This window comes from Panthera leo, chromosome A2 (genome assembly GCF_018350215.1).
Source record: "Panthera leo isolate Ple1 chromosome A2, P.leo_Ple1_pat1.1, whole genome shotgun sequence".
NCBI classification, from domain to species: domain Eukaryota; kingdom Metazoa; phylum Chordata; class Mammalia; order Carnivora; family Felidae; genus Panthera; species Panthera leo.
This window is the reverse complement of record NC_056680.1, coordinates 3,774,728-3,787,967: the sequence shown is the minus strand read 5'-3', so window position 1 is coordinate 3,787,967 and position 13,240 is coordinate 3,774,728. Positions and strand designations below refer to the sequence as shown.

Here is a 13,240-nt window from a genome sequence, read left to right as displayed (position 1 = left end):
GGTGAGCAAACACCACCCCCCTTCCTGGGATCCGTGCATCCCGGGAAGCTGATGGGGTCCCAGGGAAGGAGTGGGGAAGAGGCAGCAGACGCTGGAAGGAGGCTGCACAGCCCTTCGACGTGGCCCACGGTTGGGCTGGGGATTCCACGAGTTACCCCCAGAGGACCCCAGAGCCCCTGCTTTAGGCAGCAGCCGTCTCGGAACAGGAAAGCCAGGGAAGAGCCGGAGACTCACGGGGAAAGCAGACTTGACGGGGCATCTCTTGGCATCTCAAGACCGAGGGAGGCCAAGGCCCCAGGTGTCACCGGGATGGGACTGGGCAGGAGCGGCCCAGAGCCAGTGAGACCCCAGGCGGTGGGATTGGGTGGGATACAGTTGTCTTCACGTGATCCCAGGTTAGGACAAAGATCTGTCTGAAATTAACTAAATGAAGAAGACCGTCCTTATTCCCTCGCTAAGCATTTGGGTAAACCGTCTCAAGTCGCAGGTGCGTGAGTACATCTGTCCCCCTCCCCCAAAGCCCCCCAACCAGCCTCAGGCCAACGGCCCCTTGCGTCTGCTCCGGAGGGAGGAGACAGACCAGCGGACGCGGAGGCAGCTTTGACTCTTCCCAGGAGGCCCCACTGGAACCCCGGTCTCTCCTGACCCTCTGAACTGCTCGGCCAAGGAGCCCCCCATCCAGCCCCAGCTGGACCCGGGAAAGCCATCTCCACTCAGGCAAAAAGCCACTTCAAGCTAAAACCCAGTTCCTTACCACCAAACCCCACAGGCAGCTCGTCCCCACGCACTGGCATCTGGCAGGGTGTCTCTCGTTCAACCCCCGAGGGCCCTGCCGGTGAGTGAGGACCCAGGCACACCAAGGGGGGACAGCCGGAGGCAGAACAAGGGCGGGGCCGGGGCCCCGAATCCCCGCCTCTGCCTCCTCCCACCCGCGTGCTCTGCCCAGAACCCAGCCCGCCCCAGGGCGCAACCCTGGGAGGACGCCCACACCGCCTGCCCAGGCCCAGACTGCAGAGCACGGCCCGCCCAGCTGGGGACAGACCACTGACTGCTCCGGCCCTTGCCAACCCCGCCAGGGACACCCCACCCAGTCTCCCAACTCCTCGGGCGGAACCCCAAACCAGCCGTATTCCTGGCTCCCCTCTCACTCTCCCTGCAGACCCACGGCCTCCAGGGTCAGATGTGAACCCCAGAGCCCACGTCTGAGAAATCTTCATCTGCCCAACACGGCTCAGCCTCCGGCCACCGGCCACCTCTCACGGGACGGGTACTCAGTCACGAGCGTTTGTTCGGTCGCCGCGCACGCGTGACGGGGGTGCAGGGCCTAGAGGACCCCCTGCTGGTGATACCCATGTACCCTGGGGGGCCCACCGGCAGGGAGCCCCTTGGGGCAGCCAGGTGCTCTGTTTCCCCGCTGGTTTCAGCCTTGCTTTCTTCCCGTTATGGGCCAAACCGGCTCCCGCGTTCCCGCTGTGAGGTCCTAGCCCTGGCTGGCCCCGGAACGTCAGAAGGCGGCCTTGCTTGGAACGGTCGCTGCAGACGGCGCGAGACGAGGTGCGTCAGGGCGGGCCCTGATCCCACACCACCAGTCTCCTCCCAGAGGGGGAGGTGTGGACAGAGACGCGCCCACAGAGACCCAGACGGGGAGAAGGGCAGGAGGACCAGAAGGCGGCGGCCACCGGCCACGGGGCGGGGCCCGGAACAGACTCTCCCTCACAGCCTCACAAGGAGCCGGCTCTGCCCACACCCCGAACTCGGACTTCTGGCTTGCGGGGTGCTTCGTTCCGGCAGCGTCGGCGGGCTCACGTTCTCCGTGGACAACGCGCCATCCGGCTTGGTGTGTTCTCCGAACTTGAATTAAACGGGACGCAGTGTGTGACACCCGAGCGACGTCTGAGAGTTGCTCCTGGGGCCGGGAGCAGTGGCCTTCCCTTCTGCCACCTGCACGGCCGAGGGGGGTGTCCTCGCTCCCGTCCCGTCCGATCGGGCAGCCTGACCTCTGCCGGCCCCTCTCCCTCCGTCTGTACTTGGGGGGCACCCAGAAACCCTGCGGGGACCCTGAAGGGGCCGCGAGAGCCTGCGTGGCGTTTGGAGGAAACCGTGTCGTCGCATCGGGGAGCTCCCCGGACGCACGTCGCTGCGGTCACGTGGAGGTTCTTCTGGTTTTTTAAACAGTCTCTGACTTTTCGGAAAAGGCCTTGTATTTGCTGCCAGGTTGCCTCCAAGGAGCCAACGCGAGGCGGCTGCTGTCATCCCGAGCAGCGTCTTCTCGAGAATCACCTCTCTCCCGCTCGCCCAAAGCCTGGCCAGCCCTACGGCTCAGCCGCCGACCCGCTTGCGTGCAGGCGACCGTGCCCACACCGGCAGCGGCGAAGTCGTCCTCCTCTCTAGTCGGGACGCCTGTCCTCGCCCCGCCCCGCCCTTCTGGGCCGTCTAGACCCCCCGCGCTTGACCGTGAACCTCGAAAGCTGTGCCAGGCTGTCTGAGATGCTCCTGCAGGGCCTCACCGGACAAACTCCAGTCACACAGGTGCTCTCCAACCGGAGCCCTGACCACCAGCCTGTGTGCACGCGGGGGGCGCGGGGCTGCCGTGGCCTGTCTGCCGAGCAGCCCCTCGTCCAGGCCCCAGGCTGCGCCCCGGGGCAGCCCCCTTGGATGTCACGTCATCTCTGACACGAGCCACGCGGCATGCCGGCGAGCGTGCGAGACGGGCCGAACGGCCAGCCACCAGGAGGGACACCGCATGTCCGAGGTGTGCCCCCCACCCAACCCAGGGGGGTCCGCCATCCAGCCCGGCCCGGCCCTTCCTTCGTACCCGGGGAGCACCTGCGACGGGCGCACAGGTGGGCAGCGAAAGCCGTCAGCGGGCGAACGAAAACGGCCACAAAGCAGCAGCACTGACGACAGCGGGGCAGGGGACCTTTAAAGCGCTCACATGTCACCACTCCACGCCAAAAGGGCCTCGGACGGTGTACGGGGCACGTTTCCGGGACCCCTCCCCAGCACAGCCCCGGGTGCACCCTCACGTCGGAAGCCAGCTGGCCGGGCGAGGGTCCGAACCTGCTGCGCACAGGCACGCGTGTCTGGCCGCAAACGGCAAGCTGCCCTCTGACTTGAGGGACAGAGAACACGTCCGTTATGGGCCGAGTGCCCGTGTCTCCCCGGCTGGTACCCAGGGATGGCATCCGGAGGTGCTGGGGTGATGAGGCCGGGCCCTCGCAAATCGAACTGAGGCTGGAGAGCCCCCCTGAGTGTACGTTTCTGTGAGACACCCCCCCCTCCCCCCCCACTGCCAACTGGGCAACTGAACCGGACCCTCAAGAGCAGGGACTCTGCAGGCACAGCGGATGCTGGCTTCTCCACCAGCCGAGGCTCAGGAAGGAGACCCTCGGCCACAACTGACCTTCTGCGGCCTCGGCCTCCCGGCCCTGCGGTGGCGTCGGCTGGGGCTCCTCCTCTTCCTCCTCGGGGTCGGCCTCCTGTGAGGTCTCCTCCTTCAAGCCGCCAGCCTCCTCCAGGAGGGCGGCCCCGGCGGCCCCCTCCCCTGGGGACTTGGGGTCTTCCGGCTTGGGCTTCTTGGGCTGGCTCCGTTTCCGGTGGGACCTGGGGAGGGACAGTCATCAGCCAGGAGGCCAAGTGACAGGGAGGAGCCCCGTCTGAGCCGCCCCACCACCCAGCCGGCAGAACGGAGCCCCGGACGGCATCCCAGGGGCCGTCACGGGGCCAGCAGAGCTGGCTCAGGGGGCAGGTGGGGGGCCAGGCCCGGGGGGCCGTGTGGGGCAGAGCGGGTGCTGATGACCGGGAAGGGGGGGGTGGTGGGGGGCAGGGGAGGTGGAGGGGGACAGGCCTGGGGACCACGTGGGGCGGAGCGGGTGCTGATGACCGGGTGGGGGGATGGCGGGGGCTGGGGCAGAGCCGCTGTGGGGGGGGCGGAGGCAGGGTGGCGGGTGGAGATGCCTGCACACAGGGACAGGTGCACTTACGGCGGCCCCGGCCTCCTGGTCTGCTCTTTCTTCCTTTCTAGACTGGCCTTTCTGTCCTCCTCAGTCTTTCTCCAGTGTCTGTTTTCTTTCAGACTAATTTGTCTAGAATGTAAACGTCAGGGAGTTTTTCTCTAGCACCTGTGCTGACTCCCCGGATGCCTCATCTAAGGGCCTGGCCTCGGGCACCTGGCCGTCCCCGTCCCCCTGCTCTGTGGCCCTCACTCGAAGGAGCTGCAGAGGCCCCTGCTCGCCTGTCCCCAGCTGGCCCCCGGGGCAGGGCCCAGCCTCGCTCGGGGACGCAGCTCTCTGGGGGCGGCCCTCGGCCCCGACTGAGAAGTCGCCTGAGGCTTAGCTCTGGCTTCTCAGTGCAAACCAGACAGAATCGGTTATAAAGGTAAAAAAGACGGTGACCAGGGTGGGTGGGCCACCACGTCAGAGGCCAGGGCCTCCCTGTCCAGCTCTGGGGACTTTGCAAGGAGGGGAGAGAAGTGGCTTTTAGGCTGACACCAAGGCGTGTGACGGGCCCAGGAGCAGAGGCAGAGGCTGGGGCGTGGAGAAGCCCGCACCGGGCGGGTCACTGGCGTCCTGCAGGGGTCGAGGGGACAGCCCTACGGGGTCTCAGACTCAAGGCCTCATCGCCTCCGAGCCTTTCTTCCCCCTCACTGTCAGCAATGCCGACGGGAGGGTATGGCTGCGGCTTCCCGTCCCCCAGGGGCTCTTGGTCTGGCCCCAGTGAGGTCGGTTTGGACACGGGGTCCTATGACGGGGGGGGGGGTCCCTGTAGCGGTCACACCTCCAAGGATCAAGAGGTCACCCAGCAAAGCAGGGCTACCTGACTGGGGCCGGGAGGGGGCCCGGGGAAGCCTTGAGGGCTCCCGATGCCAGGACCCCCACCTCCCACCCAGGGGGTGCCCACCACCGCCCCGCTGTCCCAGGACACGGGCTCCTGACAGCTGCCTCGCCACCTCGCCCCGCGCCTGCGGCCGGGGGGGGGAGGGCCTCTCCTGACTGTCCCCTAATGCTGACTGCCCTGGTCCTTCCCACTGCTCGGCTGCCTCGCTCGAGAGCCCCAGGCGATGCCAGGCTGACAGGCCCCGGGTGATGTTCGCACATGAGCCACTCCGATGACCAAAGGCGGGGAGCAGGGAGCATTCCGGGGGAGGGGGCGTCATGGGCGGAGGCATGGCATCACACACATCATGGCGTGCACGGGGCGCTGCGGGGGGTGCGGGGTGGGGTGGGCGGGAGGACACGCGGGCAAGGAGCCAGGCAGGAGGGGGCGCGGGAGCCAGGGGGCCGGGGGGTGGGGGAGGAGAACGCACTCTACCGCCACAGAGCCCCTGGGGCCTCCGGGCGGAGCGACTCTGGGAGAGACGGGCCCAAGCCCCAGGACAGCAGCACGGCCCAGCTGGCTCTTGTCACCAGCTGCCTCCGGAGGAGGGGCTTCTCTCCAGGCCTGAGGACACCGCAGGGCAGGGGGCCCACAGGCGAACCCCCACGCTGGCCCCAGGCAGCAGCCAGCAGGAGGGTGTCCTCCCACTGTCAACTCACCTGGCCTCGGTTTCCTGCAGCTGCCCGGCTCCTCGGCTCCCCTCCTACCCACCCCCCACCCGACCCCGGAACCAGAGGCCACTCCCGATGCCGCTGGCCACTCCCAGGGCGGACCGGGGGGTGGTCCTGTCTGTGCCAGGGAGCCTAGACCTTCCTGGGCCTCCAGAGCATCCTGGACTCAGAGCCCTGGGCGCCCCCAGCCCCCAAGCACCACTGGGCCTTTGCTAGTGTGGAGACCCCCAGGACGGGTGGCACCAGGCAGACGGGCAGAGGCAGAAGGCCACCCTCTGCGGCGGACTAGGAAAAGCGAGCTGAAGGTCGGCGTGCAAAGACAGCCCTGCTTTGTGAAAACGTCAGCTGGGAGAACTGGTGGCAGCCGGGCGGAGCCAGCGGGCACCCAGTCACGCAGTGCGGCCGTCGCAGCGCCCCCCGGGCCAGATCCCCAGATGGGCCGCCTTCCCTGCTTCGAGCGGTTTCTCCCCTACCGCTGCCTGCACGGCCACGCTGCCTGCCAGCAGTCACGCGGGGTGTGGCCATCCTGCCGCCACGTGCCACGCGGTGGAAAGCCTCCCTTCCGTCTTTCTCTGTAGACAGCGTCCATCCACGAGCGACGCAGCTGCCTGCGTCGTATTCTTTGCTCACCCCTCCTAGAGTCGGTCATCGGCCCGTCCCAGATGCTTGGCTTTCCAGGCGACCCCCAAGCTCCTGGTGTGGCCTCTGACGCAGGGTGTCCCACACTCCTCGGTGACACCTGGGGGCCTGTCCCCTTGAGACTGCCTTGGACTTGCCTGGGTGGGATCCAGGTCCCTCGATCTGACGACCTTCTTGGTTGATGCCCTTGTTTAGTTGGAGTATATCCTCCAGAAGCTTCCTCAGTAAGAAAGGAAATTGAGGCTTTAGAGATCTAGAAAGATCTTTATCCCCTTGCATATTGAGTTGGTAATTTTGCTAGGTTTTGTTTTGTTTTTTCGAGAGAAAGCGCGAGTAGGGGAGGGGCAGAGAGAGAATCCCAAGCAGGCTCCTCACTGGCAGAGCAGCGCCCGACGTGGGGCTTGACATCACGAACCGCGACATCGTGACCTGAGCCGATATCAAGAGTTAGACACTCAACCGACTGAGCCACCCGGGCGCCCCGGCTGGGTACGTACTTTCCGGTTGGAAATTGTTTCCCTTCTGATTTTTGAAGGCCTTGCTCCTTCGTGTGTTGGCTCGTAGCATCATGGGTGCAAAGTCCAATGTCTTTAGGGTCTCTTGTTCTTTACGTGGGCCTGGCTGTTCCTTCCAGAAGCTTCTGGGACCTTCTCTTTAACCCACAGCTGTGAAGCTGCATAGTGACGTGTGCACAGCGTGGGTCATTCTTGTCCTCTGTGCCCGACTTGGAACTCTGCGAACGCAACGCTTGGGTGCCAGGCAATGTTCTTTTCTCTCTGCCCAAAGCTCCTGGCAGAGGCCGGAGCTGCTCAGGGAGCCTCTGCTGTCCGATGCCCCGTCCTCCGCTCGACCCCTCGGCTCTGGGAGACTCCTCAAGCCGACTCCCGGCTCGCCTCTCCGTCCGTCCGTCCGCCCGCCCGCCTGGAGCCAGGTCTTCCTGAGCTGCGGGCTCCTCCTTGCCTGCAGTGGCGCCCGGGAGGGCAGGTGGCTGGCGGCTCACCGCTCTCGTCTCTCACTGGAGAGGCCGACTCGCACGCCACCTTCTGCCGAATCTCAACCCGAGCCCCGCGACGCCTCACACTCAGCCTCCAGCCCACCGGAGTCCCCGGCGTCTCTCCCCGGCCGTTCCAGAGAGCGCCACGAAGGCGGGCCCGCTTGCCCACCCTTTCCTTCCTGCCAAAGTCTGTGGGCACTGCTCAGCCGCTGCCCTCCCTCTGCCGTTCTCAGTCACTCCTCTGGGCTCCCGGCGGTGGTTTCAGGAGAGGGTGGACGAGAACACGAATTTACCGGCCAGGCCTGACTGGGCGTCTGCCGTGGGTTCCTACGAACTGAATACTGGGACCAAGTCCAAATACCTACACTAATATTTTCAATACGGAAGCAGGTTCTTGGGATCGCTGACGGCAGGAGAGGCGGGGTGGGGGGCTCCTCTTGGACCCCCGCCCGTGCAGCAGGCCGGGGGAAGGGCTCCTGGTCTGGTCAACAGAGGGGCCCAGAGCACCCAAGGCGCCAGCTCTCACAGGACCGGCCGCCAACCAGGGTCTCTATCTCCACAGAGGACACTCAGGCCACGGCAAGGCCCCCGGGGCCAGCACGGCTGCTGCGTCTGGGCACAGGGGGCTGCGAGCTCTGTGCCCAAAGTCCTTCTCCCCACCGCCTGGCCCCAAGACACTCTCCCCCTTTCCCTCCAGCACTCCACGTCCCCAGAGACAGGCAGGCCTGCGGCACCTGTTTGGTGTGGAAGATTAACCCACAGGAGGGCGACAAGAGAGGCCCACATCACTGTCCCGGAGAGGCCAACACCTGGCTTCTGCCTGGAGACATCTGGGGTGCGGTGTGGGCGTGCTACCCGGAAGGCTGAAGCCCTAGGGGGCGGCGGCCCGGCTGAGCCCGTCTGAGCAAGGACCACGGACAAGCGGCAGGTGCCAGAGGAGGCGGAGAAGCTGCGTGGGCACTCGCAGGATGGAGGGGGCAGCGGGCGGGAGAGGGGCCCCCCCGCACCACACCCTTGGGCAGGGGCCACAGATGGTGTCTGGGGGCACCTGTGGTTGTCACACCCGGGGGTGCTGCTGGGTCGGGGGTGCTCCTTAACCTCAGGATGTGTCCTCCCCAGAGAGTGACCTGGCCCCGAGAGGCCCCAGTGTTAAGGGAGGGGCTCCGGTGTGGGGACAGGGCTGGCATCGCCTCTGGCTTGGGCTGGAGGGTGTTCAGGGGGTGCCATCCCGGCCGGGGCTCAGGGGGGCCGGCACAGAGGGTCGGGGCAGGGCACCAGTGGCCGGGAGAGAGTCACACGGGACTCTAAGTGTCACTGAACTCAGGCCGAGCACAGCGGCATCCAGCTTGGCCTTGGGTCCCCAGTCAGCCTTTCTGGAGAACGGCCCCCTCAACCCGTGACTTTGAAGAAAGAGAAGGGAATCAGCTGTGTTTTCCATGTTTAAAGGCTTTAAAGACAACTATATCCTTGGGATCACGACTAATTTGTTACTCAGTCTCCCTGCAGGAGTAAAACAGCTCCCCCGGTCCGGTCGGCAGAGAGGAAGGGAGAGGCGCAAGGCAGGAACACTCCAGAAAGGAACAGCGTGTGCACGACACGACACGGGGGCCGACAAGGGGGCCAGGAGGGTGAGGCGGCGGCCGAGGCAGCGGGGCTGCAGGGCGCTTCCTCTGGCACGGAAGGTTCTGGGCTGGCAGCCCGTGGTCCCTCTTCCCGGGCAGGCTCTTCCGACAGCCTCTGATGCCACTCCGTTCCTGGCCGCGCTGCCTCTTTGCCGGCAATCCGCTCTGTTGACCAATTAGCCGGAGCCACAATCAATCAGCCATTATGCAAATGCACGTCTGGCCTGGGGGCGGCCTCAGCAAGAAGCTGCTCTTGGCAAAGAACCGCGGAGAGTGGGGAGAGCCTGACGCAGGCCAGAAATCAAAAGGACGGACAACAAAAGAAATCGGAAAAGGGAGTCTCACCTTCCCAAGGGCTGTCAGGAGCTGCCGGAACATTCTCAGAGAGAGGGGCCCCGGGGTGGGGGAGACACGCAGGGAGGCTGAGTCTGCCCAAGATTCGCGGTTTCACAGACGGACACGTGGAAACAAGGACAGCCCGGTCGGGGGCAGGTTGTGGACCGGCACGGCCACCCGGCCAGGATGGTTTTCCCCAGAAATAGTTCCCAGGACGTCCCCACAGAGTGTGGGAGTGCCAGCGACGGGGCTCCCCGAAGGAAGGATGTGGCCCAGCCTCCCAAGCGCTCAGCGGCCAGGCCCCGGGGAGACAGTCTGCTGCCAGCCAGGTCAAGATCAAGCCAGAAGGGACCAAGTGGCTGCACTGGAAAAGCCTTGCTCGAGGCACAGATCCGCCAGCCCCCTAGTTTGGTGCCGCTGAGGGTGAAGGAAGTTCAGAGCACAGTGATATGATACTTTGTGGCAGGTGAAAATGATACGGAATTCCAACCTCAGCGTCCGTCCGTCGATAAAGCTTTCCCCGGACACACCAGGCTCGCCTGTGTATTTGTGTATCGAGTGTCTATCGTCTACAGTGGCTTTCGCGGAGTCGAGTGGCCCTGAGAGACCGGCTGGCCCTTCACCGCGAGGTCCCGGCTCACAGCCGGGGGCCCAGCAAGCATTTACTGACTGGTCCGCAGGCACCAAGAAGGAATCCGGCGAAACGCTGTCTGTGAACGCTCAGACCCGGGGAGCCCGGGTGCTCCCACAGAAAGCAAACGGACCGACGTTCCGGGCCCTGCGGCTGGCTGTCTCTGGTTCCTGGCACCACGCTGATTTCCACCTCAGCCCAGACCTGCCCCCCGCGCCCCTACGGCCTCGGCGACACGCCAGGAGGGCGCTGTCGTCTTGTCCTGTCCTCCCCCACCCGATGCCGGGCAACGGGCCGGGCAGCGACTACCCTGTCCTGGAAGGGTCCACGCGGTAGAGGGGGGCCCCCTGAGCCCAAGAGGGGTGCAAAGAACTCTGCAGTCACGGCTGTAATCGCGAATCCAAACAGCACGTTTTGGCAAGGGCCAAATGAGCACCCACAGACGCAAAAAGCCCGGCCGCCGCGAGCTGCCGAGAAGGGACCCGTGCAGCGCCCATGCGCAGAAACAGGGCTCTCGCGCCCAGGACTGTCAGGAGAGTGACAGACCGCACGCATCCTCCCAGAGCGGAAACTGTGCGGCCCAAGGGCCAAAGGGCTGGCCTCCCGGGAGCTGGAGAACGAGGGGTTGGAGGGAACCTGAGACCCCGACCACACTGACGCCACCTGCCCCAAGGCCCATCGGCTGTGTTTGGGGAAGTGGAGGCCAGAGAAACACCTGGAGAAGAAACAGGAGGAGGAGGGCAAGAGGGGGGTTGGAAGGAAAAGGAAAGGAGGGGGGAGGTGGGGGAGAAAAGGCGGAGATGGGGAAGAGGGGGAGAAGACGGGAGTGGGGAGGGGGGAGGAGGGGAGGAGGAAGGGAGGAGGGGAGGAGGAAGGGAGGAGGGGAGGGGAAAGGAGGGAGGAGGGAGGGAGGACGGGAGAGGGGAGGGAGGAGGGAGGGAGGACGGGAGAGGGGAGGGAGGAGGGAGGGAGGACGGGAGAGGGGAGGGAGGAGAGGAGGAGGGAGGTAAGAGGAGGAGGGGGGAAGGGAAGAGGGGGAGGCGAGAAAGAGGGGAGGGGAGGAAGGGAGGAGGGGAGAAGGGAGGGAGGAGGGGAGAAGGGAGGGAGGAGGGGAGAAGGGAGGGAGGAGGGGAGAAGGGAGGGAGGAGGGGAGAAGGGAGGGAGGAGGGGAGAAGGGAGGGAGGAGGGGAGAAGGGAGGGAGGAGGGGAGAAGGGAGGGAGGAGGGGAGAAGGGAGGGAGGAGGGGAGAAGGGAGGGAGGAGGGGAGAAGGGAGGTCGGGGACAGCCTGCGGCCAGCAGCCCGGTAAAGAGTGAGAGCGGGACTCACTGACGGCCATCACCAGAGCCAGGCAGGTGCAGCGGCTCGGGCCGCCGGGTGACTCACCTGCGCAGGAGCTTGGCCTTGAGTGAGGCCCGGGAGGCGCTCCAGGTGCTCAGCTCGGGGCTGCTCAGGGCTGTGGGCCGGGTGTGGTCCAGCACCGTGAGGTCCTTGCCTTGCTTCCACAGCTCGTACCGCTCCGGCTGCAGGATGCGCACGAAGACGTCCATGGAGATCTTGACCATGTCCTTCCGGCACGTGCACTGTTGGGGGGCGGGGAGGGGAGACCCGCTGAGCCCGTGGCCAGCGAGCTGAACACAGGCGGGTGACCACGGCCCGGGCCCTCTCCTCTCCCGAACGGCTACCTTCAGACGCGAGACGGTAGCTTTCTGTCCCGGGAGGAAGCCGTGCCCTCCAGCGCGAGCCCCTGGCCCGCCCCCGTGGGGTCACAGCCACCGCCCAGCACACGGTCCAGGGACAGGACAGCAGACCCTTTGTGGGGGCCTCGGGGGTCAGCAGGCGTAGAGACGCAGCTCAGGAGCCCGAGGCCACGGGGGTCCACTTTCCGGCCGCCCGGGTGTCGGCTTTAAGCAAAATCTCCCTCCTGTCGGACACACGAGCCCCCAAGTGGGTAAAAATGCACAAGAAATGCTTCGTAACAGCAGCAACTCCAAAGGTCAGGAAGGAAGAGGGAAGAGCGGTCAGCCCCAAAAGGCCGAGAGCGAAAAAGGAAACACAAGTGGTTCCGAGCAGGTACAGGGTGCCCAAGGACGTGCCCACGTGCCCAAGGACGCACACGGGCCGGTCCCGATCCCTGCCTCGTGGGTTTGGGGAGAGGAAGCCAGGACCCGGAGGCTCAGCCGCCGGCCCCGGGGTGGCGAGAACTCGGACACAGAGCACCGGCTGAGGAAGGGGGCTGGCACGGTGTGCCGGGCGGCCTGGAGGAACGCTGCCTGGGCCGGAGGCTCCTTTGTGTCTGGGAGCTTCGACCGCTGGGGCAAACGAGTGTGGCAAAGACAGGCTGAAGTGGCGTCCCTTTTGCCCCCTCCCCTGCTGTCTAGACCCGTCCCTCTTGGGCCCTGAACGACTCCCACGGGCCACATCAGCGTAAGCCCCGGGGCTGGGCACCGTGCGGGAGGCACGCAGGTGTCCCGGGGACACTTAACACCTCGGGGAGCCATGGGCCAGAAAAGCCAGCCGAAGATTCTGGAAGCTGGGCTCTGCCCAGTGAGCCGATGACCCTCCTCAGTCAGCAGAGGAGGAACCCGGGCAGCCCTGGTCTCCTACTTACCTGCGGGGTGAGACCGAGACGGGGCTGGAAAATCATCCTACTGCCACAAGGGAGAGAAACAGAGGGGACACTGGCCTAGGGCAGAGCTGGCAGAGGGCCAGGCAGTGAGCATCTTCAGCTTTGTGGACTGCCCCGTCTCCGCCACAACCTCTCAACTCTGCTGCTGGAGCTCAGGCGCGTCACAGATGAGCACGTAAGTGAACAGGGGTGGCTGCACGCCAATAAAACTTGATTTAGGAAAACAGGCGAAGGGCCGGGTGTGGCACAGGCCCTGGTGTGCGGCCCGCTGGTCTAGACTCTGGAAGATGAACCGGCCCCCGCAGCAGGCAGCCTAGGGGACCTCGGGGAGTGGGGGGGGGGACGTGACCCTGGGGTGCTGCGCTTGCAGCCACCCTTCGGGGACATACGTGCCCAGGGACACCTGCACATCCACCGCAGCCCCTGTGGCTCGGACTCTGAACTCCTGCCCCTTTCTGCCCCCCTGTCAAATGAACGGGCTTAGGAAAAGCCCGTTTCCGAAACTGGCTTAAAACCTATTTCCGTTTTAAACACACGTCTCGCCCTCCCTTTACTACCGTGTCACCGTCACCGCCGCTTACGGAAACGACGGCGAGAAGGAAGAGAGCTAACTGCCTCCCCTTCCAAGGGTCCTCCATCTGCCCCGGAAGCAGGGAACGTGGAGGACCCCCGATCTGAGGTGGGCGCCATGGGGCTGCAGGAGGGGCTTCGGGAAACTTCCAGAGGAATCTCCTGCGGACCCAGGCCCCACCCCCACTCCTCCCGGGGCTGGAACCGGGAGCTCGGACTCGGGGACAGCGATAACCTCGCCACGCTGAGCAGGAGGGACTATTTGTGGACAAGCG

At 65.5% G+C, this 13,240-nt stretch overlaps 1 protein-coding gene across 13 annotated transcripts in view; it reads right to left on the bottom strand.

Moving 5' to 3' along the window:
- The window catches only part of KDM4B (lysine demethylase 4B), a 132,492-nt gene that overhangs the window by 19,420 nt on the left and 99,832 nt on the right, over positions 1–13,240 (bottom strand). For 11 of the 13 annotated variants that reach the window (XM_042928097.1, XM_042928102.1, XM_042928095.1 and 8 more), the window contains 3 exons: positions 11,153–11,349; positions 3,984–4,085; positions 3,404–3,603 (listed from right to left, as the gene is read on the bottom strand). In XM_042928097.1, coding sequence (XP_042784031.1) covers positions 3,404–3,603; positions 3,984–4,085; positions 11,153–11,349 — 499 coding nt within the window. The remainder of the gene's footprint in view (positions 1–3,403; positions 3,604–3,983; positions 4,086–11,152; positions 11,350–13,240) is intronic. The other 2 variants (XM_042928094.1, XM_042928096.1) reach the window with 1 other exon arrangement.